General features: G+C 36.4%; 1 protein-coding gene across 1 annotated transcript in view; it reads left to right on the forward strand.

Annotated features, from left to right (window-relative positions):
* Positions 1-26,480, forward strand: part of Usp20-33 (Ubiquitin specific protease 20/33) — a 36,989-nt gene that overhangs the window by 8,951 nt on the left and 1,558 nt on the right. Inside the window, exons 3-19 of the mRNA XM_088229495.1 lie at positions 1-111; positions 1,015-1,153; positions 1,815-1,965; positions 2,818-2,905; positions 5,592-5,706; positions 7,498-7,603; positions 9,928-10,025; positions 11,721-11,850; positions 13,981-14,122; positions 15,274-15,423; positions 18,026-18,141; positions 20,398-20,576; positions 20,988-21,180; positions 21,717-21,827; positions 23,401-23,544; positions 24,508-24,628; positions 26,247-26,375. Of these exons, the coding sequence (XP_088085621.1) occupies positions 1-111; positions 1,015-1,153; positions 1,815-1,965; positions 2,818-2,905; positions 5,592-5,706; positions 7,498-7,603; positions 9,928-10,025; positions 11,721-11,850; positions 13,981-14,122; positions 15,274-15,423; positions 18,026-18,141; positions 20,398-20,576; positions 20,988-21,180; positions 21,717-21,827; positions 23,401-23,544; positions 24,508-24,628; positions 26,247-26,375 (2,223 nt within the window). The remainder of the gene's footprint in view (positions 112-1,014; positions 1,154-1,814; positions 1,966-2,817; positions 2,906-5,591; positions 5,707-7,497; positions 7,604-9,927; positions 10,026-11,720; positions 11,851-13,980; positions 14,123-15,273; positions 15,424-18,025; positions 18,142-20,397; positions 20,577-20,987; positions 21,181-21,716; positions 21,828-23,400; positions 23,545-24,507; positions 24,629-26,246; positions 26,376-26,480) is intronic.

A 26,480-nucleotide genomic window follows, 5' to 3' on the forward strand; every position in this document is an offset into this window, starting at 1 on the left:
GAGAATCCACTACACTGCGTCCACATGAATATGAGTACAAAGAGAGTGTGGTGTTACCGATGTGATAAGGAAGTTCACCCTCATGCTCTCCTGGTCCAGGAAGAAGATCAGGTGAGAAACACTATATACACATTGTAGGTTTACATACATATGCGTAAGGGCGGGCATAATCTATAATTTCTTCCTACCTACCCAAACCGTTCAGTTTGAGAAAATCAGCGCTACATTTTTTATTTTATTTTATTAACATAAACGGCAAATCTGCCTTTTACAAACATTTATAATACTACATATATATGGAACAGGGTGAACGGTGCACTGAAATTTACTTTGGCAAACAAATGTTTATTTCAGGAGGCCAAACTAGCAGTTCACGGTTCAGCAGTTCTAGTGCCGACTTTAATGTATGGGAGCGAAGTATGGAATTGGAAAAATTTTGATGAAAGTAGGTTAAATGCTGTCGAAATGCGATCCCTCAGGCGAATGTGTGGCAAAACGATGTATGATAGGTGCACAAATGTCGAGATCCGTGAACTGTGTAAGGTTGAGATGCGCATTATCGACAGAATCAAGAAAGGGGTGCTGCGTCGATTTGGACATGTAGAGCGAATGGATAACGAAAGAACGGCTAAAAGGATCTACGATGCGAACTGAAAACGAGGAAGGCCGAGACAGACATGGCACGATCGAGTCCATCAAATACTTGAAGATGGACGTGTCAAAATTAGAAATAATCGGCGTGCGTGCATGATAAGACATATGAATGTAGAGGAAGTGAGGTCTGTATGCAAAGATAGAGTAATACGATGTTCTATCCTCTCTGCCTACCCCTACGGGGAAACGGCATGATGGTTTGTTTAGATAAAATTTAAGAAAATTGTTAACTTTCCATTTTAATCAGAGCCCTGATTAATAATTTGAATCTTTCATTACTATCGAGCGGGACAAGAACAAATGCCATCTTGTTTCTATTGAAATTTTCCAATAATATTGATACAATTTTCCCCCCTTCAGTTGGAAGGTCTGTCCAATTCCAACGTGGTGAAGGAGGCGGGCGAGAAGCTCCGGATGCTCTCCTCGCCGGGAGGGGCGGGATCCGACTCCCAGGACTCCAGCGACGAGGAGGATGACTGCAACGATGGAAAGCCGAGAGGTGAGATTAAACAAACGCCTCTGGCGTATAAATACACACCATATTCTCCTACTGATCACAAATAAACATCTTTTCATGTACGTGTGCACAAATATCGCGAGCAGCTTTGGCAGCTTTATTCCATCAATTGAATGCCTCCAAATTGCCTCGAAAATGAAATAAATAATTTATGGCATTGGTCTGTATCTAAAAATTACCTTTTAGCATACCAAAATTCTGCGTTATCTCATACGAGATTCTCTTATTACTTCATTCCGCACAAAGTCAAACCACATATATAGGCGGCATTTGGTTTTTACTGAGTGAATATCCGATCTCCAGACAGCCTGTACTGTTGAATGTGGCGTCTGCTACTCCCAGCCGCACTCCCATTTCTTTTTTGAAAGCTGCCATTTTCTCTAACATACTCCCAGGTATTTGAAACACTCGACCCTTTAGATGATTTGGTTTGACAGATTCAGGAGATTCTTTTAAATGGCTTGTAATCAAATAAAATAATATATGTAACGTAAAAGCAAACACAATATCTTGTATAGCAGAAAATTTTCTTTCCACCTTTACTATTTTGTTTTACTTTAAGTGCCCATTGTTAAATTTGGAAAAAAATGGACACCCAACCAATAGATAGATTCATGTATTTAAGTGCTTTCACCTGTTCCAGGCCTCGTCGGACTGCAGAACATCGGCAACACGTGCTACATGAACTCGGCCATCCAGGCCCTGAGCAACACGCCTCCCCTGACGCAGTACTTCCTCGACTGTGCAGCCTCTGTGGACTACCTCGTCGACACCAAGAAACCGGGACTCAGCAGGTACGGAGAGCAATGTGAATATATCATCATTTTGGCGGTGAAAAAATACGTGATAACCTTTTGTAATGATCTTCATGATTATGTTTTTTTTATGCTTGTCGTTTGTTTGGTAATAAGCCAAAGACCACCAAATGACCCGTCACAGAGGTCATCGGAACCTAGCAGCCCTTACTGAGGCTTTTAAAAATATCTAGCTAGAATAGAAACCTCGGTATAATGTAAGCGAAGTACTGCTCCCCCAATAAAGACTCTTATTTGTTGCCTTCGGGGGTGGTTTTTGCCATTCCAAGGCCTGTAGAATTAGGTATAGAAAACATAAATATTTAATGAAAATGTACTGCTCCATAATTATTAAATGTAATATTTTCTGTGTCGACGTTGTTCAAAGTAGTTCGTTTTTATAAGAATATTTTAATCATACATTTTCAGGAAACGTAGGGTAAAAAAAATTTTTTTTTTTACTAATTAGTAACATAAAAAATATTTTTAAATTAATAATTTTGAATTTCCGCAAAATGGTTCATTGCATTGGCCTCGCCTCTAATACCTCACAATTTGGGTTAATTTTGAGCTTTGTTTGTGACCGTTTCAATTTAAATAAAACATCGTCACGAATCTTGACGGCACAATTATCAACGGCCATACATGTCGCGTTTTTTAAGTAATTTATTTTTTAAAGCTAAATATGAAAACATTTCTCCGCAAATAATATAATTTATTTTTGTAAATCCATTTCATATATTTTTATCAGTGTTACCCAGTATTAAAATGCAATCAACACTGCGCTTGTAATGTCTTTATTTCATAATATGTTTTTGCAAATAAATCACGTTGTTTATTTTTTCCTTCCAGATCATTCCAAAAGTTAGTAAAGGAGATATGGCATAAGAGAGCTCGTAGCTACGTAGTTCCGGACGGGATACTTTACGGAATACGCAATGTAAGATTATTACATTTTAAAATTATTATTTTATATACAACGAAGTCCTTCATTACGGATTTTATAATTTGATTTGTATCGGCCAATGATGGCATTAATATTTTGTTAAAAACTAACTGTAGAAACGAAATATTTACAACCAAAATATTCCCTTTTTTAAAAATAAAGCTGTGTAACATGATTTCATAAAAAAGGGTTTGAACTAAACTGTTAATTTTTTTATTAAAAGAATTATTGAAGGCCTTATTTAACCCGAGTCAAAGAAAAATACAGCAAAATTTGTCTGAATTAAAATATTACCCACCTCAATTTTACGTTTTCCCGATTTTACACAGAAATGTTCAGGGCCTATTTTTCTTCATACATTCTCATACAAATATTCTCCCCAATTAACATCTTTTACATTTTTCATCACCCTGGTTTTACGTTAAAAAAACTTCGGAATTCATTTGATGTGTCATAAAAGCCAAAATAATGTATTTGTAAATACATTTTGATGAAATGCATTTACAAATATGGAAAAATGTGCATGTGTGCTGGTGGTTGCCAATTCAATAAATATGGCGGCGATCTTTACTAAATAAAAGATCTTGATGATAGTGGACTGTATACAATTTATTTTAAAGCACAGTGCGCCCCGTGACGACCGAAGACTCCGAGAAAAAACGAAATAGAGAGAGATTATAGCCCTTGTGCTATCTTTATATACTATTCAATTAGTACCCACCAGAGTAACAGTACTAACAGTACTCTGGTGTGGCACGAACCAAAATCAGTAAGAATTTAAATTACTACTACTACTACTACTACCATCACGCCATTTCTCCGTAAGGGTAGGCAGAGAGAATGGACCGCCACACACGTCTATCCTGGCATACAATCCTAGCCTCTTCCACATTCATACATCTTGTCATACATGCCCTTCGGTTCTGTCTGCTTTTGACATGACCAGACTTAAGATTTTGGTTTATCTGATCATGCCACGTCTTCCTTGGTCGTCCTCGTCTAACGTTGCCGTTCATTTTTGCCATATATACTTGTTTTACCATTCTCTCGTCGTCCATTCGTTCTACGTGACCAAACCGAATTTAAATTACAAAAAGAATTTAAATTAAGTACTAAAAAACTAAAAACTTAACAAAATATTCATTTTCAGTAACTTTATTCAGTTTTTAATGGTGTGATTTGGAAAAAACGCTGTTTTGAAATGGCAAAACTGTATGATTTTCTTTCTTTTTATCTGACTATACAACTAATATTTGGGATTTTGGGATATCGGCCGATTACAGCGTTTTATCGGTTCATAGCACTAAAGGAAATTTGATCATCATCATCATTCCCTTTCCGCACCTAATGGTGCATAGGGCACTGCATTGATACACAAATCGCAGCGTATCTTGATCATTTTTGTTACACGAAGGTAAGATGATCAGTCTTACGATTCAGGTGCCAGTCCAGGGCTATGAAATATTCTAGTGACTAATAAATATCTCGTGTCAACCATGTCGGAAATCTAACCCCTGACCTCTCGCATGGTGGGCAAATGCGCTGACCACAACACCACGAGGTGGATTTTTTTTTGATAGATTGTTTATTAAATTCGACTGTGGAATCATCTCCCATCCGCCATCAAAGATGTTACTATAGTATCTCTGTTTAAATCACGTCTGAAGAAACATCTCTTTTCTCTTTCTTAATCTCTCCTCCTTTCCTCTTTCCTCTTTCCTATTTTTTCCTTTTTCCCATTGAGTAATGGTATTGATTTAAGATAATTTATACACAAATACATTTATTTATATTCTTATATATCTTTAGCTTTTTTATATTTATTTTCTATCGAATATGTTTCATAACTTGAATAAAAAAATGATAGTTTTATTTTATTGGGTGGTTGGAACAAATTGCCATTTGGCAATTAGCCCGCCAATGTACAATAAACGTTATGTACTATAGTCCTTAAAATATAGCTTGATTATCAAATTGGGAAATTACTGATCACTGATCAAATAAAAAATCAAACATGAAACTCAGTATCCCAAAAATTGATATAAAAATGCAAAAACAAGTCTATTACAGTATGTTTAAGACATTTATTCACCAAAAAATAAGACATTTATACTTTTTTCATGAACAACATCAAATTAATTATTTTTTTATTCTATCGATTTACATTGATCAATTTGTCCCATCTCTAACATTTTTGCAAAATGATGTAAGCTTGTAAGAACGTCGTTAATAATTAAGTTTATTTTAGTTTTAAAGCTGATTTTATATAATTATGTTGATTTATATGTCAAGCATTGTATTAAAAAAATAAATTAACACGCCAGATACAAATGATTTTTCGTATGTAAATTATAAATCACTCCTTAGACGTCACTACAAAGTTATGTCATCACTTTTGCTGACAACTGTCATTCAAGCTATATTTTAAGGACTGTAAAAGTAAAATAAAATAAAAAAACTGTATATTTCATAATAGACTCAATATTCTGGACTAGTGTTTTTCAAATCCATAGAAAGGAAATCAAGTGGAGATCGAGTCGAGCATTCGCATTCCATTCGATTCCTGGCAGGGTCGACGAGAAATATTTGTTCCGAAGGTTTTTCAACTCTGTCCTTGGACTGTTAGACCGATCCCCGCATTCGGTGCGCCGATGTTGCAATAAAGCCGATTTGTGTTTAGGTTCACCCCATGTTCCGAGGTTACCACCAGCACGACACCCAGGAGTTCCTGCGCTGCTTCATGGACCAGCTCCACGAGGAGTTGAAGGAGCCGGCCAGGGAGAGCCAGGCTCCAGGTAAATCTTCATCCTCTACGCTGTATCACGGTTCCCTTGTTCTCGTATTATTCCGTATCATTCAGCTCATTGAAATTCCGAAAAAGGTTTATCGAATCATTGGTTAATGCTATCTTTTAATAACATTTTGGCGCAAAATAAACTTCGATATTTGAAAAATTGAGTTCAGGTCAGTTTTTCTTAAAACATCATTTTTCGCTAGTTTTGCCGCGATGAATCAAGAACGGCTAAAGTATCAGCTTGATTTTTTTTAAAATTGAAGTATTACATAATTGTATTACATAAATGTATTACATAAACTTAACCAATGTCTGCATGTGAGAAATATTTTTTTAATACATTTTTAACCACAAATAACTAGAATTTTTCTTAGTGTTTGATTTCTTGGTCTTTATTCTTTACAGAATTTAAGTTCATTCCATAGACCTTTCTGGTCCCCTTAATAACACCCAATTTATTTTATTTTATTTAACACTTTATATACATATAAGGGCGGGCATATTGCCTTAAGGCAATTTCTTCCTACCTACCCAAACTGTTCAGTTTGAGAAAATTACAAGTACATGGACATGTTGAATCTCATGATTTTATACAAAATTTAAAAACAAAGATTAACACAATAAAAATCAACAGATGGAAAAATTAAAGAAATATGGATGTTCAAACATAGGCAAAATGGTGAATGTTACACAGTGTGTAAAGTGGCCACTTAAACCAGCCAACGACAGGTCATAAGCCCTGTAAATACCTTGACTTCCATATTCCCTTATTTAAGGTATTCTCCATCCCTGTTGTAATTTGTTAATCTTAATGACCCCCGAGGGGGTGAAATCCAGTCTTTTGTCTATGAACATTTGGACAAACTCAAATATTGTAATGAAACCAACTGGTCCAAGAAGAAGTTTAAAAATTGAAAAATGGTTTTCAGGCGTTGCCTAGTATGTGAAATAATTCAGTCAGATGAATCTCTTCGCAACAATAAAGGTTTCAGTTCTTTAACTTCACTAAAATCAACAGATGGAAGAATTGAAGAAATATGGATGTTCAAACAAAGGCAAAATGGTGAATGTTACACAGTGTGTAAAGTGGCCACTGACAGGTCATAAGCCCTGTAAATGCCTTGACTTCCATTTTTTAAATTTTTTTTTTTATTTTTGCACCACAACAGGCCAGGAGGCCCAATTACAGTTGTGAATTACATCACAGAACACCCAGGCTTGAGAAAAATCACATTTAATTTTTGTGTTCTCACCGGGAATCGAACCCGGAACCTTCCGTCTGTGAGTCAAGCGTCTTGACCACTACACCACAGAGGCCGCCATTCCCTTATTTAAGGTATTCTCCATCCCTGTTGTAATTTTTTAACAATAAAAATACATAAAAAATTAACACTATACTATGAATATTTAAAAAAATAACATTACTATGAAGAGTGGAGAGGGGATGGAAAGGAAAGAAGAAGGATAAAGGAACGATTTAAATACTTCGATAGTGACATTTCAATCTTGACTTAATGAGAGGGTATTAAAAGGGTTCTCTCGTCACTAGAACGAAGAGATAGTCCGTGTTGTGACGAGGTTGGAAGAACTCTCAGATAAACAGGCAAAGTGGGATTATATAAAATATTGTGAAGAAGTGATAGAATGTGAATGTTTCTTCTATGCCCGATGCTGAGCCGGGGTAGCTGCGTGCGATATTCGGTTATGTGGTGGAATTTGCAAAGATCAGAGATATAACGTGTACAAACATTCAACTTATTAACAATATAATGTAGATGTGTTTTTTTTTAAGGAAAACACAGCGGCGACGCTTGCGAACCCAACAGGAGATTGTACAGGGGACCACAATCTCCCGCCAGAACGCACGACAACATTTCCTCCAATAAAGGGTATTTCAGGTAATTAAACTTTACAAGACTGCAATCTTCAATCAGACATTAACTCTTTTAACCGATGGTGTAAAGTCAATAAATTAGAACTAAATATTAAAAAATGCAAAATAATGTCATTTCATAGAACAAAACAACCAATTTCCTACCTATTAGAAAACTCCAAAATTGATGTAGTCAAGTCCATCAGAGATTTAGGAGTTGTTTTGGACTATAAACTGACATACAACGAGCATATAGATAATACAGTAAATAAATCACTGAAATTACTTGGCTTCATTAACAGAATATCCTCTGATTTTACTAATGTCCGTACAATCAAAACTCTTTATTGCTCAACTGTTCGCCCTCTTCTTGAATATGCCTCCGTGGTCTGGTCTCCATTCTATGTCAATCGCATAAATCACATTGAATCAGTCCAACATCGCTTGCTTCGAAAAATAGCGTGGATGCTTGGGCTAGAGAGAGATAATTATTCTTATGCTGAAATAGAGTCAATGTTAAATATTTCTAGTCTACAAAAACGTAGAACTAATATTGACTCCATATATATGTTCGACATACTAAATGGTATAATCGATGTTCCATCATTACTGGGACAAGTAAAATTCAATATTCCGACTCGTAGATTGAGAAACAATGAAGTACTGTTCATCGATCAGCATAGAACAAACTATGGCCTAAATTCTCCAATGACCCGCCTTTGTCGTATTGTTAACTCAAGACAAGATCTGGACTTTTTTGGTTTAAGTTTACAACGATTTTAACGAGCACTAAATAAATAGTCCAGATCTTGTCTCGATGTCCCTTATGTTTGTCAATGCTTCTTTCTTTTTTTAAAAATGTTTTAAACTATTCTTTTATTGTAATATTTAAACCTTATAAATTGTATACATGGACAATGTCCGTTAATAAATAAATAAATAAATGACAGCTAAAATTCTGAGAGATGAATGTTGAACATTGTGCAATCATTGCTCCAAGATACCCACCGGACTCCCGCAGTAGAGAAAATACGATAAAGAAAATCTACCTCGGGCCAGCATTTGACAGCAGAGGAAAATTTGTCTCTTCAAAAAAAACGAGATTCGGAGATCGGCCCCTCTGCCTGGAACCAATACCAGGGGCGAACTGTGTATAGAAGCGATTATGCGCAGCTTACCATTATATTTGACTGACCATAATAATGTTTTATTGTAACTTACAAAACAAATAAATAATTAACATTTCTTTTAAATCATTTCCACCGTTTGTATTTTTATCCTAATATAAATATACATTTTAATAAAGCGCGCCCAGCGCCTGCGGTGAGCCAAGAAACTAGCCGATTATTCCAGCTTATTTTTTCATACAAATAAGTATACTATATTTTGAATGTATTAACCCCAGTGCGGGTTTTTTCTCCTAGATTAAACTTGCAGATTACACAAATTATTTGAAGATTCTTAATTTGGAAAACAGTATTTCAAACATTGTTTCTTAAGGACTATTTTTCTTTGAGATGGTACTTTTGACATAAGACCATAATTACTTTCACGTGTCATATTGTAGGACATATAGCGCTCCACGCGGCCATTTTTAGCACTATTAATTACTAGAACAATGCGGCCAGTTGACATTTCAATGGAATACCTAATATCGACTGAATTCATAGTAATATTTTTTATTTATTTTTTAATGAATTATATATTAAAGTAATAGATAATATATCTATATAATATAATATATCACGAAGTTACATCGTTTGAGTTGATTTCATGGATGAGAGTTGTTGTATCACACAGAACCACAGAAAAATATCAATTTATAGTATATATTACTTACATTATATTATGTACCTCCTATGTGGGTACAAGTATATGATATTTTTTTATAGCTTACCTGTAAATAAAATCACCATTCACCACTGACCAATAGATAAATATCACATACTACGAATACCGATAAAAATATATGAAATGGATTTAGGATAATTTATTGTATTTTCAAAATTGATATGGATATTGTAGAGAAATGTTTTCATACATAAATGTAAAAAAGAAATTCTATAAAAATATGTTAGTAGAAAAACGCGACGTGTTTGGCCTTGGTTGTTGTGACGTCAAAATTCGTAATATTGTTCTACACAAATTTCAATGGCAGGAACAAATATGAATCGAGACGTATTAGGGGCGTGGCCAATGGAATGACCGCTTTTGTGGGAATTCAAAATTACAAATTTAAAAGTATTTTTTATGCCACTAATAATTTGCAATAAAATATTTTTTTTCACTAAAAGATCTTAAAAGAAAAAAGTGTCCAAGAACGTGTTGAAATTGTATTATATATTTCAGGGTCCACTCTCAATCCGAGTGCAGCAGCGGAGTATCCAGCCTCCTTCCTGGTCACCGGCGCTCGGCCAGTTACTGCTCTCTTCCTCAGGAGTCCAAAGGTAACCGACACGACCCTGGCTACTCGTAGGCAGCCTGTTTCATCCAATTCTTTATTCTTAAATTCTATATTCCGACTGAGAAACAATGAAGTATCGTTCTTCGATCAGCATAGAACAAACTATAGCCCTAATTCTCCAATGACCCGTCTTCGTCGGATTGTTCACTCGAGACAAGAGCTGAACTTTTTTATAAATATAAATATAAATAGTTCAGATCTTGTCTCGATGTCCCTTATGTTTTTCGATGCTTCTTTTCTTCTTTTTCAATGTTTTTAACTGTTCTTATATTGTAATATTTAATTCTATGAATTGTATAAATGAACTGAACACGCTAAAGTGAGGAAATGAAAGATGTATGGAAAAAATAGGAATTACATAAGAATTAAATCAATTTGCTACACTATAGTGTACATATACTTGCAGAAAAGTTGTAAAAATCGTAATAATTGGGGATCGTTAGTATTTTTTCAACTATTTTCAATGATGGCGGCCTCCGTGAAGAAAAAGTATAGAAAATTTAAAAAAAAAATTGCAGGCGTTGCCTAGTATGTAGGTGAAATAATTCAATAGCATGAATCTCACCCGCATAAATAAAGGTTTCAGCTCTTTAACTTCACAGACATCAACAGGTAAAAGAATCGAAGGGATAAAGATGTTCAAATATGGGCATAATGGTGAATGGTACACTGTTTATAAAGTGGCCACTTAAACCAGCCAATAACAGGTCATAACCTAGACTTAGGTTAGTGTTAGGCCTAGACTTCTATCTTTCCATTTTTTAAATGTTCTTCATCTCTGGCGGCCTCCGTGGTGTAGTGGTCAAGACGCTTGACTAACGCACGGAAGGTTCCGGGTTCGATTCCCGGTGAGAACACAAATGTTAAAATGTGATTTTTCTCAAGCCTGGGTGTTCTGTGCTGTAATTCACCACTGTAATTGGGCCTCCTGGCCTGTTGGGGTGCGAACAAAAAAAAAAAAAAAGCATTTCACTAAAACTATGTTTATATTTTGTATTTTTTCTAACTAACCAAAAAGGAAGACACTTAAACAAAAATATATATTACCTGCACCTGCTGTGAATGTAGGTTAAGACAATAATTTATGCTTTATTAGTTATTTACCTGTTTTTATTCTTCGTTCGCGTGCACACGTGGTGGCGCGCGGACCGCGGCACCATTATTACGACGTAATTTTGGCTTTTCTGACGCATCAAATGAATTCCGAAAAATTTTAAATGTTAAACAGAGGTGATGAAAAACGTTTATTGGTGGGAATATTTGTATGAGAATGTATGAAGAAAAATGGGTCCTGAACAAACGTAAAAACGAGATTTTACTTGTTATCCAGATGCTTATTGAAATTTTTGTTTGTGTAATATTATTTATTTGTAGTATTCTTTAATAATACGAATGCTTCCACTTTCTATTTTGTTGTGTCTCAACTCAACACAGGGCTCTTGGCCTCGTAGAGTTAGGGATATGTTATTATTATTTTTTGTAATATGTATCTTTACAAGAATAATGAAATAAAATAAACAGTTCACTAAACAACAGACTGTGTATGTGTGAAATGAAAAACGATAATTGAAATAAAATCATTTTCAAAGCTTTCTATTTTGCTCCCTTGTATTTTCAATGTTACCGGGGCCTTCTAACTTTGATGTGTCGAGCGATTAGCTGGTATCTCCGCTTGCAGATGAGGCGCCCACGCAGCAGTCGTCGCTGGACGGGGAGACGGAAGAGGAGGAGGAGGAGTCGTACGAGACGTGCGACTCGGGCGTCAGCGACAGCGCCGAGCTCAGCGGCGAGGACACCTACCCGAGGAAGTAGGTGCCACCCTAACTCTGCTCTGGGATCCTAGTATCAAAGTCACTCTCATCACACTCATTTTTCACAGCTCCAAAACTGTTCAGTGCATTTCATAAGGACAATTAGAGATAAAGTATTAAAATTTGTATGTAAGGATTTCGGGTGTGCGGTGGTTTTACTTTGACTTTGTGAGGAATGAAGTCATAAGAAAACGGACGCAGAAAACTCCAGTGACAACTGTCATCAAGCGGAGGCGATACGGTTGGCTTGGCCATAAACTGCAGATGCCTACCAAGAGCCTTAACCATGCTTGTCTACTTTACAAGGCATCGGGTTCTCGGCGTCCTGGACGTCCAATGCTGACTGTTCATCGGCAGTTTGTGTCAGAACTACGGGACACGAACATGACTTGGGAGGATGCACAAGAGTTGGCTACTGTGTGGACGGCGAGAGTTTACATTTTGCTAGATCCCTCCCTCCAAATCCAGATCCGTAAAGTATCAGGCTATTAGGTATGGGGTGAGCTCTTTAACATCCTCAGCATCCCCCGAGCATGAGGCTCCTTGTATGGTGCAAAGCATCACACTCGCATATAATGTGTTTAGGTGTTTCCTCATCTGCACTGCAGAACCTACATCTAGAAGTTTCGGAAATGTTCATTCTAGCGCGGTGTTTGTTCAATCTGCAGTGTTCAATTTTTGACACTTTTAATGCGTAGATAAACGTATCGAGGGGTTTCTAGACCCGTCGGTATAAAATGTTGTACTTACATCAAAACTTGATGGTGGGGGTATCGGTAGTGTACCTTTAGTCGGTCGGGAGACTTTTATCTTCAACTATGACGTCATACTGAAGCTATGTCGTTTTAGAGCGTGGATATGTGTCCCGTGACGTACGCTTCCCCTCGATTCATATTGATGTACCTACCCAAAACTTGAAGGTGGGGAGTCGGTAGCATATCTTTATAATCGCTAGAGGGAATTTATCTTCAACTATACCGTCGAGGTGAAGGTATGACGTCTTTATCTTCCCATCATAGTCGTGGTAAAAGAATTATGAAAATTGGAAAATTGTTTTAATTTTATTTAGTTGTATTTTCTTTGATTAGTACCTGTATTTATTATAAGAAATTGTATTTACCATTGTTAGAATGGACTGCATAAGTCCGTCAGTAAATAAAGAATTCAAAATTTGAAATTTGAAAATATTTTTCATGCTTCTAATAATTAAATCTAAATTTTTTTTTTACTGGACAGTATTTCATAGCCTTTTATTACTTTGAAAATGTAAAAAAAAAAAAGTGATATTTCCCTATTCTGAAAGCAATTCGGTTCAGATAATTGGAGTTCTACTGTAGCTTCGTTTTTTAACGAATAGCAAATACTTTAATTATTTTCTCATTACATTGTCAAAAAAAAAAAAAAAAGCTAAACTGGCAGTGCACAACGGAGTTTTAGTCCCAACACTTATGTATGGAAGTGAAACATGGAACTGGCAGAGGAAGGATGAAAGCCGAGTGAACGCGGTTGAAATGCGATCTCTTAGACGAATGTGTGGGAAATCAATGTATGACAGGGTTACGAATGATGAAATCAGGCGAGAGTGTAAATCTGAGACAAGTATAATTGATAAGATTAAGAAAGGGTCTCTGAGATGGTTTGGTCACGTAGAACGAATGGACGACGAGAGAATGGTAAAACAAGTTTATATGGCAAAAATGAACGGCAACGTTAGACGAGGACGACCAAGGAAGACGTGGCATGATCAGATAAACCAAAATCTTAAGTCTGGTCATGTCAAAAGCAGACAGAACCGAAGGGCATGTATGACAAGATGTATGAATGTGGAAGAGGCTAGGAGTGTATGCCAGGATAGACGTGTGTGGCGGTCCATTCTCTCTGCCTACCCCTACGGGGAAATGGCGTGATGGTAGTAGTAGTAGTAGTAGTAACATTGTCAAAAAAATTGGTTTCTAATATCAGCGCTTATTTTTAATTTTTTGTTATCCATCGTATTCTTCCGGTTTTTATTTAAATTTATTACTTAAGAATTGAATTTTTAGTGAGTCAACCGACAACACGATAGTGTCTGGTCGAGATACATATATATATATATATATCCTAATGTACGTGTTGTCCGATGTCCAGAGCGGAGGCGGACATCGGCGACCGGCTGGGCCCGGCGGGGGGGGAGGGGGACAAGATGGCCTCCCAGCGCTACCGCAGCGTCATCTCCGACGTGTTCGACGGCCGCCTGCTCAGCTCCGTACAGTGCCTGACCTGCAACCGGGTGAGTTGATTTATTCACTTCTTTCATCTCACAAGTTGTTGTACACCGTACCCTGTTTAGAAATACAGTAAAACCTCGTTTTTACGTTAGTCGATTTTACGTTTTCCCGCTTTTTATACAGAAATGTTCAGGACCCATTTTTATTTATACATTCTCATACAAATATTCCCCCCAATCAACATTTTTTACGTTTTTCATCACCCCAGTTTTACGTTAATTTTTTTTCGGAATTCATTTGATGTGTCAAAAAAAACAAAATTATGTCGTAATAATGATCCCGCGGCCCGCGCGCCACCGCGTGTGCCACGCGAATGAAGAATAAAAAAAGGAAACTACTAATAAAGGATAAATTATTGTCTTAACCTAAATTCAAAGCAGGTGCAGTGTAATTGACCTGTTTGTTTAAGTGTCCTCCTTTAGTTTTCATTTGAACAAAAACTTCATTTTGGCTTGTACAAATCATGACAAGCAGCTGACAAACACTTAATATCAATTAATAATTGCGATGTTTAAAACATAACGATAGAAATATTTAAAGTTATTAAAAATATGGTTTAAAAAGTTGTCATAAAAGTGGAAACAATTTTTCCGCGATCTATATGACAGTTGTTTTTAGTGATGCCATAGAAAAAAAAGTGATACCATATAAATTAAATTTCATGGGGAAAAATTATTGTATGTTATTTCATGCAAATTCAAAATTCTATTTACGTTTTTTTTTTTTATTTACACGTAAAATAATTTTAACATGCTGTTTTTAAATCAAATGAAAAAATAAATTACAAAATATTAAAATTTATTTCAACAGAGAGGGAAAACGTTTTTGAGAAGGGAATATGTAAGTCTAAGAATTTACAGGGCTTATTACCTGTCATTGGCTGGTTTAAGTGGCCACTTTTAACTGGTTTTCTGTCAATGACAGGTCAAAAGCTCTGTAAATGCCTAGATTTCCATATTCCCTTCTCAAAAATGTTTTCCCTCTCTGTTGCAACAAATTTAGATCTTTTTTAACTCCCTAGAGAGGGAGCCAGCCGGCCCGCAAACATTTTGACATACTCAAAACATTAGTCGACTACGCCAAATGATTAATTTATATGAAGGAATTTTGTACAGTTTCACCCGAACCATTACGACTAATTGTTGTCCCGCAGATATCCACGCGCGTGGAGACCTTCCAGGACCTGTCGCTGCCCATCCCCTCCCGCGACCACATGGTCGTGCTGCACTCCGCCGGGCCCTCGCCGGCCGCGGCCGCGTGCAGCGACGCCGTCTACTCGGTCGCGGCCTGGCAGGAGGGATGGGTGCGTACATTGATAAATTTAAGTGTCTAATGATACAATACTATGTATCATATGTATAATTATTATTATGGATAACTTATACAGCGCCATTTTCGTAATAGAATACCTCAAGGGCGCTTTACAAAGTGATTATATACAGATATATATTTAATTTAAGAAAAATAATGTACTTTGTCACCGCATGCTAAGAATTTATACAAATGATTTAGAGAACAAGTGGGTTTTAAGTTTCTTCCGAAACATCACTTCACTCTCACAGTTTCGGACCTCTGCTGGGAGAGCATTCCACGCCGCAGGGCCTGCGACGGCAAGTGCGCGTTTGCTAAATTTAGTGCGCTGTTTGCGTAGAGGTATAATAACTTTTCCTTTCGACGTAGATGTAGCTGATCTAAGCGTAAGACGTCTGTCAGCTAGTTCATCTGGAATGCAGAGTTCCCTTAGATATTCTGGAGCAGAGTTGTGCAGTGACTTATACATTAGCCAACAGTTTGTACTCCACCTTCTGTGGAAAACGTAGCCAGTGCAATTCCCGAAGTAGTTGAGCGATATGACTGAACTTAGAGATTCCAAAAATAAGTCTCGCTGCTGCATTCAATACAGACTGTAGGCGAGTCAATTTATAAAATGAATACTAGTGATGAGCTTTGGTCATAGACCAGGAAGCAGAGTGTAATGCTCTGGCAAAAGTACTCGGTCAGCACCGTGCCAAGGAACTGATAAAAGGGTACTCCGAATGTTTTGCTTTTGACCTAATAAAGCTAAGCCTCATCAAGTGAGGGTTATCACTAGAGCTCGCCCAGGGCACTGCAGATTGAACAAACACCGCGCTAGAACGAACCTTTCCGGAACTTCTAGATGTAGGTTCTGCAGTGCAGATGAGAAAACACCCATACACATTCTGTGTTAATGATGCTTTACATCATGAAAGAAGCCACATCCTCGGTGGACCACTGGTTAAATCTGAGGATGTTAAAGAGCTCGCCCCCTACCCAATAGCCCGATACTTTACAGATCTGGGCTTGGAGGGGGAGATTGAGCAAAATGTACATTTTCGCCTTCCACACAGTAGCCAGGCTCTTTATAGACCCGGGCTCGGAGGGCGAGAACTATTCACGGGGACCTACCACAAAAGATCTTCACAGGTCGCAGTGATGTCAGGAGCTTGCATAGCACTGACCTCCACCACCAAGAATAAGATACAATACTATTTCTTCCAAATCTGTAACTTTCAACCTGCGTATTAAATTGACTAAGTTTGATCAGATTTTTAAAATAAAAAAATACTTTTTATATTTCTTGTACTTTACATTGAAGTTAAAAGTATCCTAAATATCAGAAAAGGTTAAAAAAATGCAACAGTTACTGTAATAAAAAAAATAGTCTAGATATTATTAATTCACAAAATTAAAGTATTTTGCAAAACTGTTTAGAGAATAGTTTAGAGTGATGTGGGCAAAACCGTCGACTTCCCCCCTAGGATCACACTTCTGTTTCAGGATCACGCTCGAGGAGTCGTGGTCAGTTACCCTGGCGGCAGTAGTAGCCTCAGAAACGGTTTAATTTATTTTTGTGAAACTGTTTCAGCAGTGTACGAGAGTTGTTGCTCACATTACTCTAAACTGTTAGTTTTGTTACTACTGTAACTGTTATTTTTGTTACCATAGTAATCGGTTACTGCTACTTCTTTTAAATATATCTATATATAGTTGGATAATTTATATAGCGCCATTTTTGTGAAAATCACCTCAAGGGCGCTGTACAATTAATAAATATCCCAGTACGTCTTGCAGCTACAGAGCGCATGGACGGTTGGGATTCTAGTTCTTCGTTTTCAATTAAGATCAATCAAAAATTATAACAGATAAGAGCTAGATTACAGGACGTCTTGCAGCTACAGAGCGCATAGACAGTTAGAAATTTAGCCCCCATTTACACATTTTGAAAATTGACAAATAAATTTAGTGTATTAAAAAATGATAATAATATGAATAATAAAAAAGAGTAAGATTACAACACGTCTTGCAGCTACTAAGCGCATAGACGATTGGAATTCTAGACCCCATTTACAAAATTTAGGTATTTTAAAGTTGATATATGAAAGCTAGATAACCAATCATCGTGCAGCTACAAAGCGCATGGACGAGAGGAATTGCAGCAAAGTTAAAACAATATCAATAAATTTATAAAAAATAGAGTATAGTAGTAAATTGGTCAAGTGTTCATGCCAAGAAGTAAGCAATAAAAAACTAAATAAATCAAACACTGTTTCAACTCCATGGTTAACAAAGGGAGATAGATGTCCGAAGAGAAGCTTTTGTAGACAGTACGTAGATACCGTCGCCATGTGGCCCGCTGGCTGCTAGATAGTTTCTGGAAACGCACGTGTGTAGTACTAAATAACCGAAACGGCCATCTCTAGTTTATAGACTGTAAAATTACCAACCACCTACTTGAAAATCCTGATCTTTGAGATGCTCTAGAAAAACACTAAAATTGCTCTAGAAAAACCTCTTGTATGTACGATATGGTAGTTATTGTCGGTAAAACTAAGATATTAAAAAATAAATATGCTATGTCCTGAATGTTAGCAATTTTTTGTTAGATGTGGTGGCTACTGTCGTGGCTTCGCTCGTGGCTCTACGGACCCGCCGTGTCACTCCACGACTGTCTGGCTGCGTTCTTCAGCGCGGACGAACTCAAAGGGGACAACATGTATAGGTAATATTTTATTTACTTATATATTAACAGACTTATGCAGTCCATTCAACATTTTTCTTATTTCATTCTGTTGTCAAACATTTCAATAAAAGATCGCATGGAGCTACTTTTTTTAAGTCAGCACGCCAAGTGTCGTCACTGGAGAAGGTTCCAATTGGCTGATGTGAATCTTTTTCTGTTTATTTTCTACGCTCGTCATTTTTTTTATGGATGATTGAACTGTTTGTTTCGTGAAAACTAAAGTAAAGTAAAGTCGATGGTAAATGAAATGAAATTATTAACATATAAACAAAGAATATTTTACAATACAATGATATTTGTTCATAAAATTATAAACTCTAATAAAAAAACAGAATTTTGGAAAAAAATTGATCGGAACCAGCATGAACACGATCACAATACTAGAGAAAAGAACAAAATTAGACTTCCATTTAGGAAAAAGGCAAAGTCACAAAATTCAATTTTATTTAAAGCAATTAAAAAGTATTACGAAATGGAAAAAAATATTTTTGAAGAAAAAAACATATCCAAATTTAAAATAATGGTCAAGACATATGTGATAAACAATTTATAAATTAAATATATTTGCAATGTTATTATTAGAACACACATAACAATATGTATGATATGTGTGCCCTACTTTAAGATTTAAATAAATAAAAAAAAACTCGACTGTTGAGTGGTTTTTCTTTTTTAAAAGAGGTGAAATGTCCATTTATGACCAACCCCGTTCCGGGCGTCGTTCAACTGCTCGAACTGATGAAAATGTCGCTAAAATTGGCCAAATTACCCCGGAAGACCGACGATCAGCGTTGGCAGATCTACCGATTTTGGGAGCAATCTACCTATCTACCGAATTCCATTGAAATTCTACCGATTTTTCTTGTTTTTTCCACAGAACAAAATTTCAATGCAAATAAAACCAATTCATATTACAATAATTTATTGCTTGTTTGCTCACTTCGATTGCCATCAGTTGCTTATTTAAAAAACTGCTTATCTATCGTACATAAGTATACAAAGAATGATATAATAATTATGGAATTGGCTAGTATTGTTGAATATAATATGGTAAAATAAATCATGGCATAGAATTTCATGACATTATTGAAAAATATATATATATGTATGTCTATTTTATGAAGTGAAATGTAGAGGGATCACTTTTCATATTGAAAATAATATAAATGGTTTTATCTTCAGATAAATATCTAATTAAATTTAGTTGCTCATTGTTTTAATAATTTGTTCGGTACTTCAGCAGTTAGCAGTTTTTATTAAGTTTTAAATTGCAGTGAGAGAACTTTAAAACCTTAATTATTTCTTTGTTTGACAATAAAAATAATATATATTTTGATAAAATTGTGTCATTCATTTAATAAAATAATATTTTGAATTTTAATCTATGTTATATATTATTATTTTTTATAAGAACCAACTCAAATATTCCTTTTCTCAAATGAATATTTGAGTATTGAAATGAAATATTGTAATTTACATTTTTTTGTAAGAAAAAAAAGACATTATAAATCACTATATTTTGGTGATTCACTTATTGCAGTCCTTTTGGTTTTCAATTGTTCATTTACCAAGCGTTTTCAACTATTTAAAGCAACAGCGCTTTAATTTCGAACAACTGTCAAATTTACTTTTGCCCCCCCTCCGAATCTACCGAAATCTACCGATTTATTTTTCTGAATCTACCTTTTTTCGCTTGATCGGGTCTGGCAACGCTGCTGACGATTGACAATCGAATAAGTTGCGAAGCTATCTGGAGTGGCTCGGAGTTCAGTGCAGCGATTTTAATTTAAGATTTAGTGATGAGAGGGTTGGCTGCAGAATTTGCTCTCGCACAGCCCTCTCTGTGAGCTAACTGCTGACCAAAAGAGGTATGAAGAGACATTTTTCGATTGCTTCCGCAGCCTATTGAGAATTTGAGTCTGCGCCTGCACCTACACTTTGAGAGTACGTTGCTGGAACGGCATTTCGAATTTGGTTCCGTCGTTCTTTGCTTGAGATCGATACGCAGCCAGCCAGTAGTAACTACGCGCTGATCAGTGCGCGCATGACAGCGCTGACGAAAGGATGTGCTTGGGATTTACGTTGCTTTTTATCAGGTAATATGACTGATAATTAATTTATTAAACAAATTTGGCTAGGTTTAGGAGAACCGATGGTTCCATGCGTTCTATGAACTGACCGGGCGTGATGTGTAGCCACAGTAAGTTGATTGAAATGTTTGTACGTATTTTGCAGCTGCGAGAAGTGCAACAAACTGCGCAATGGGGTGAAGTTCTCCAAGGTGCTGGGGCTGCCCGAGGTGCTGTGCGTGCACCTCAAGCGCTTCCGCCACGAGCTCATGTACAGCTCCAAGATCGGCGCCAAGGTCTCCTTCCCCCTCTCCGGCCTGGACATGCGGCCCTACCTGCACAAGAGTATGTACTAACTACTAACCAAGATAAGGGAGAGGAGTGAAGGAACGATGTATCGTGTTTTTCGATCAGATAAATCTCTTCACAACAGTAAAGACTCTTGAACTTTATTAAAATCAGCAGATGGAATGCAGCCCTGGTTGATTGATCGATCAATAAAACTTTTTTTCTACTCATCAGATTGAAGATTTTAAGATCTATAAATATACCCATGTCAAAGCTCATCATTTTGCAAAACACCGCGTAAAAATGTAGGGTTCAGTAGTTATTTAGTCTATATAGTTAAGATTACTGACGCATTCCTCACACACTTCTCTAAAACAATATTAAGGAGTAGTCAAGCTAGTGGATCTCCTCGACGGAAGCAGTTTTATACCTTGAACTTTTGTCAGAATCATGTTGTCTCCGTTCCAGAATGCAGCTCCTCGGTGTCGACGTACGACCTGGTGGCAGTTATCTGCCACGCGGGCACGGCGGGCGGGGGCCACTACACGTGCGTAGCCCGCAACCAGCCCTCGGAGCGCTGGTTCGAGTTCGACGACCAGTACGTCACGGGCTGCAGCCCCCAGCAGGTGGCGGCCTGCGAGGCCTACGTGCTCTTCTACAGGTGAGACAACCTGCTATTCGACTTCTTCTCCTTCGTGCGCCTTGTCGAGGCCCCCCGATGTTGGTGATCACTCTGGCGAATGTCGCTCTAGACTCAGCCGTTTCTCGGTTGTTTCTCGCCATATTTATTGAGAATGATTTGGCGACCGATGAGGCGGTTAAACAAGAGGTCTCGAAGTGGATGAAGGAGATGCCGGGAGAGTTCTATGAGGGAATCAAAAAGCTTATCCCATGACTTACAACCTGCATAGAACGGGAAGGCGAATATGTGGAAAAATAAGTCATATGCATATATATAAACAATGTACTGTAATTTTTTTTTTTCAATATGTTTTATTTTAAAATACAAACATTGAGTACTCTTACTTTCTGGATATGCCTCGTATTTTAAGTTGATATCACCAAAAGTCTTGCAGCTACAAAGTGCATGGACGAGTGTAAACGGATTTGACAATCAAAATGTTCCTTTTTGAGAAGAATCTGCAATTAACTGTGTCAGACGGGTGTTGATGTTAACCCATGTCTTAATGTCGCCAGGAAATCCAACCCTCGAATGGTGGCTCTTCGTCAGCAAGCCGTGGAGCTGCTGGAGAGCACGAGTGACCTAAACGACATCAAGTTCTACATCTCCAAACAGTGGATGAACAGGTAGGCCTTACATCATCAACTAAGCATTGAGATTATCTACTGGCATTATAGATTAGATTTTTTAAAGATTTATTCATTCATGACAAAATACAGCATTTTACATTACATTACATATTTTATTTGTACAAAATATTTCCAATTAACAAAAGTGCTGGAATGAATAGATATACAGGAAAACCTCGTTTTTATGTTCCTCGATTTGACTTTTTTCCGCTTTTTACATCGAAATTTACAGGGCACATTTTTCTTAATAGAAATATTCCCTCCAATTAAGGCTTTTAACATTTTTCATCACCCCAGTTTTACGTTTAAAATTTTTCGGAACTCATTTGATGTGTCAAAAAAAAAAAAAAAAATTATGTCGAAATAATGATGCCACCGCGTGTGCCACACGAATGAAGAATAAAAAAAGGAAACGACTAATAAAGGAAAAATTATTGTCTTAACCTAAATTCAATGCAGGTGCAGTGTAATTTCATTTTTGTTTAAGTGTCTTCCTTTTAGGCTTAGTTTTAGTTTTCATTTGAACAAAAACGTCATTTTGGCTTGTACAGATCATGATAAGCAGCTGACAAACTCTTAAGAACAATAAAATTTTAATATCAATAATTTGCGATGTTTAAAACACAACAAAATAAATATTTAAAGTTATAAAAAAGATGGTTTAAAAAAGTTATCATAAAAGTGTGAATCAATTTTTCCGCGATCTATATGACAGTTGTTTTTAGTGATGCCATATAGAAAAAAGTGTTACCATATAAATAAAATTTCCCATCATTTAGGGGAAAAAACAATGTACATTCTTTTATGCAAATTCAAAATTTTATTTTCGTTATTTTTTATTTGGGCACAAAATAATTTCAACATGCGGTTTTTAAATCAAATAAAAAATCGATTACATAATATTGTTTGAAAAAATACAAAATATATAGGTATTTTTAGTGAAATCATTGAAAATAGTCAAAAAAATATTAACCATCCCCAATTAACACTGTTTTTTTAACTTTTCTGGAAATATATCTACACTTAAGTGTAGCAAATTATTTTTATTTTTATGTAATTCCTCATTTTTACCCTTTTTTTCTGCTCCCTTAAAAAACGCAAAAGGGGGGTTTTACTGTATTGGCTAGAGCTACGCGAGTACTTTATATATATAATTGAAATATCTCATTTAAGCATTTTTCACGCCACTCCCTCTTAACTAACTAAAATAAATGTTTGCGATCGAAATCCTACTTAGTAAATAAATTCACAATTAGGTCTTTGCAATAAAACAGCCATATCTTTTTTTAAATAGTAAAATACAGTAAATGTTATATCATTTTAAAAACTGCACTAAATAAGGCTTTTTTTAAAACTGCTTGCCAGGTTAGCCTTCTACATTTTTTTGCAGTTTGAAGAGTCATAGCTAGCTGATAAATATTTGTGCATGAATATTTTTTTCCCGCAAACGTACAGCACTATTAGTGTTATTTTAGACTATGATTGGCTGCAGGGCTGTTCAGGATTGCGTAACATAATTTATAATATGGAAATATGGTTCAGCGGTTAAGTCACGCCGTGTCTTGTGCAGATTCAACACGTACGCAGAACCGGGCCCCGTGGACAACGGGGACTTCCTGTGCGAGCACGGAGGGGTCGCCCCTGACCGCCGGGGGCACATGGAGCTGCTGGCCTCCGAGATATCGCAGCCCCTCTGGGAGTTCTTCTACCAGAAGTGAGTATGAAGTATAGATCTCCCCTACAAACCTGTTTCCCCAGAACAGCCTCGGATGGTAAGGGTATACTTAACTAATGAATTCTATCCCATTTTATTTTATCAATGTTTACTTAATACTGCATATGGAACTAATAAATTATGTCTTTTTGTCTTGTAAGTATGGGAAGCAAAATGTGAGTTAATAATAATATTTGGCCGATTTAGATAGCGCCATTTTTGTAAAAAATCACCTCAAGGGCGCTTTACAATTGTATATCTAAACTTACATTCTAACTAAACTTAAGCGATACATTATATTTCCAGATTTAAAATTGAGGGTGTGATAGTCTAAAGAAGTGGGATTTTAGTTGGGATCTGAACTGACTGGGACTGTCCATGATTCGTAAGTTTGAAGGCAATCGGTTCCAGGCAGAGGGGCCGGCGGCGGCAAAAGCGCGATCTCCAAATCTAGTGTTTGGGGAGCGCCGGATTTCGACAAGTTTTCCTCTTCCCGAATCAAATGCTGACCTAAGAGTAGATTTTCTTTGACATGTATTTTCCCTAATACAAAGGTCCGATAGGTATTTTGGAGCCATTTTATGAAGGGATTTGAATACTGTCCAGCAAAGCTTGTATTTTATTCTCTCTGGGCTTTTTAACCAGTGCAAATCTCGAAGATGTTGCGAGATGTGAGAATATTTTTTTACTACCGTAATAAGCCTCGCTGCTGCATCGAGATGGATACGATCTTTAAAACTAGACAGGAGTGGATTAAAGAAAATATTGTTTGTTTGGCAATTTTTTTTTTCCTTACCATTTCGATACTTATGAGTATTTAAGAAAAGCCTTACATTATTTCAAAATTATTTGGTTTACGAAGGTTTATTTGAAATGACAGTCGGATTTTAATATTGAATTTTTGGATGCCTCACTAATAATTGAGCTTGATGCGATATTAATTCACGGTCTCGCTCGATCCAGCTTCGGGGGCGGCCCGGCGTGTAACCAGCTGCACTCGTGCGCCGCGTGCCGGGCGACGGCGGAGAAGCTGAAGAGGAGACAGGCCAGCGAGCTCAAGAGATTCTACAATTACCACTACTCGGTGAGTCGCGTACAAATATTCACACCCTCGACTTTCGCACGTAATGGGGAAATATCGCACACCACTAATAACAATAAAAATATATGAAAAGGATTCAGAATAATTCATTGCATTTTCGAAATCAATATGGATATTGCGAAGAAAATTGATTAAAAAATATGTACCTACAAAAATGTGACATGTTGATAACTGTGACGTCAAGATTCATGACGATGTTCTATTAAAATTAAAACAGTCACAAACAAAGCTCAAAATTTACCCGAATCGTGACGTATTAGGGGCGTGGCCAATGCAATGTACCATTTTGCGGGAATTCAAAACTATTATTTATATATTTATTGACAATTCTTGATGGAATTCCATTGTAATGATGTAATAACTTATATTTACATATAAGTTATTAATTTAAAAATACTCGGTACACTTCCACTTATTTATTTGGCCAATTAGCCCTTTCACCCTCTAATGGGCATCTTCAGACTGGTCTATCTGAAGATTGGGGATTGTTAATATTTCTTTGACTATTTTCAATGATTACACTAAAAAAAAAATATTTTGTATTTTTTCAAACAATATTATGTAATCCGGTTTTTTATTTGATTTAAAAACGGACGTTAAAATTACTTTGTGTAAATAAAAAATAACAAAAATAAAATTTTGAATTCGCATAAAATAACGTAAAATATTTTTTCCCCTTAATGTATCACTTTTTTTTCTATGGCATCACTAAAAAACAACTGTCATATAAATCGCTGCAAAATTGTTTCACACTTTCACATCTTTTTTATAACTTTAAATATTTCTTTTGTTATTTTTTAAACATCGCAAATTATTGTTCTTAAGTGTTTGTCAACTGCATATCATGATTTGTAAGAGTCAATATGACGATTTTGTTCAAACGAAAACTAAAACTAACCCTAAAGGAAGACACTCAAACAAAAAGGTCAATTACACTGCACCTGCTTTGAATTTAGGTTAACCTCTCTTGTCTTAAGACAATAAATTATCCTTTATTAGTTGTTGACCTGTTTTTATTTTTCATTCGCGTGGCACACGCGGTGGCGCGCGGACCGCGCTGCAATAAAAAAAAAAGAAGATGAGTATATAAACAACGTGATGTGAAATAATTCAGTCGGATGAATCTCTTCGCAACAATAAAGGTTTCAGCTCTTTAGCTTCTCTTAAATCAACAAATGGAAGAATTGAAGAAATATGGACGTTCAAACATAGGCAAAATGGTGAATGTTACCCAGTGTGTAAAGTGGCCACTTAAACCAGCCAATGACAGGTCACAAGCCCCGTAAATGCCTGGACTTCCATATTCCCTATTGGCTCCTGAAAATGTGTGCGAATGTTGAATGCTCAAAAGTCGAGGGATATAAAAAAATCACCAAGAATTGTATTTAAAAATGTTTATTTATCAAAATATACAATGAAGGTATAGGCACCAGGACTCTATTGTGAACTGCTAATTTTGCCTAGCTTTAATTTACCATCCATATTTCCTTAATTCATGTTCCTACCCCTGTTTTATGTTAATATCGATAACTCTCCAGGCTGTGAAATCCAGATCTTGTCTGCAAACATTTGGACCAATTGAAAATATTGATTATTTCAGGATCAGAAGGCGATATACGCCATCAGTATGAACTGGTTCAGGAGTTGGCAATCCTTCGCCCACAGTAAGACCCAGCAGCCTCCACCGCCGATAGACAACTCTTCTATCGTTGTTAAGGGACTCCCGCAGGTATGTTTACCTTTTTTTATGTGTAGAGTATTTATTTTTACTACAATATTTTGAATTTGTCAAAATGTTTGTAGACAAACTAATTTATGCGAATCGCAGTGAACC

Source organism: Micrasema longulum, unplaced genomic scaffold, assembly GCF_059751315.1.
Source record: "Micrasema longulum isolate JH-2025_06_02 unplaced genomic scaffold, ASM5975131v1 h1tg000054l, whole genome shotgun sequence".
Lineage (NCBI taxonomy): Eukaryota > Metazoa > Arthropoda > Insecta > Trichoptera > Brachycentridae > Micrasema > Micrasema longulum.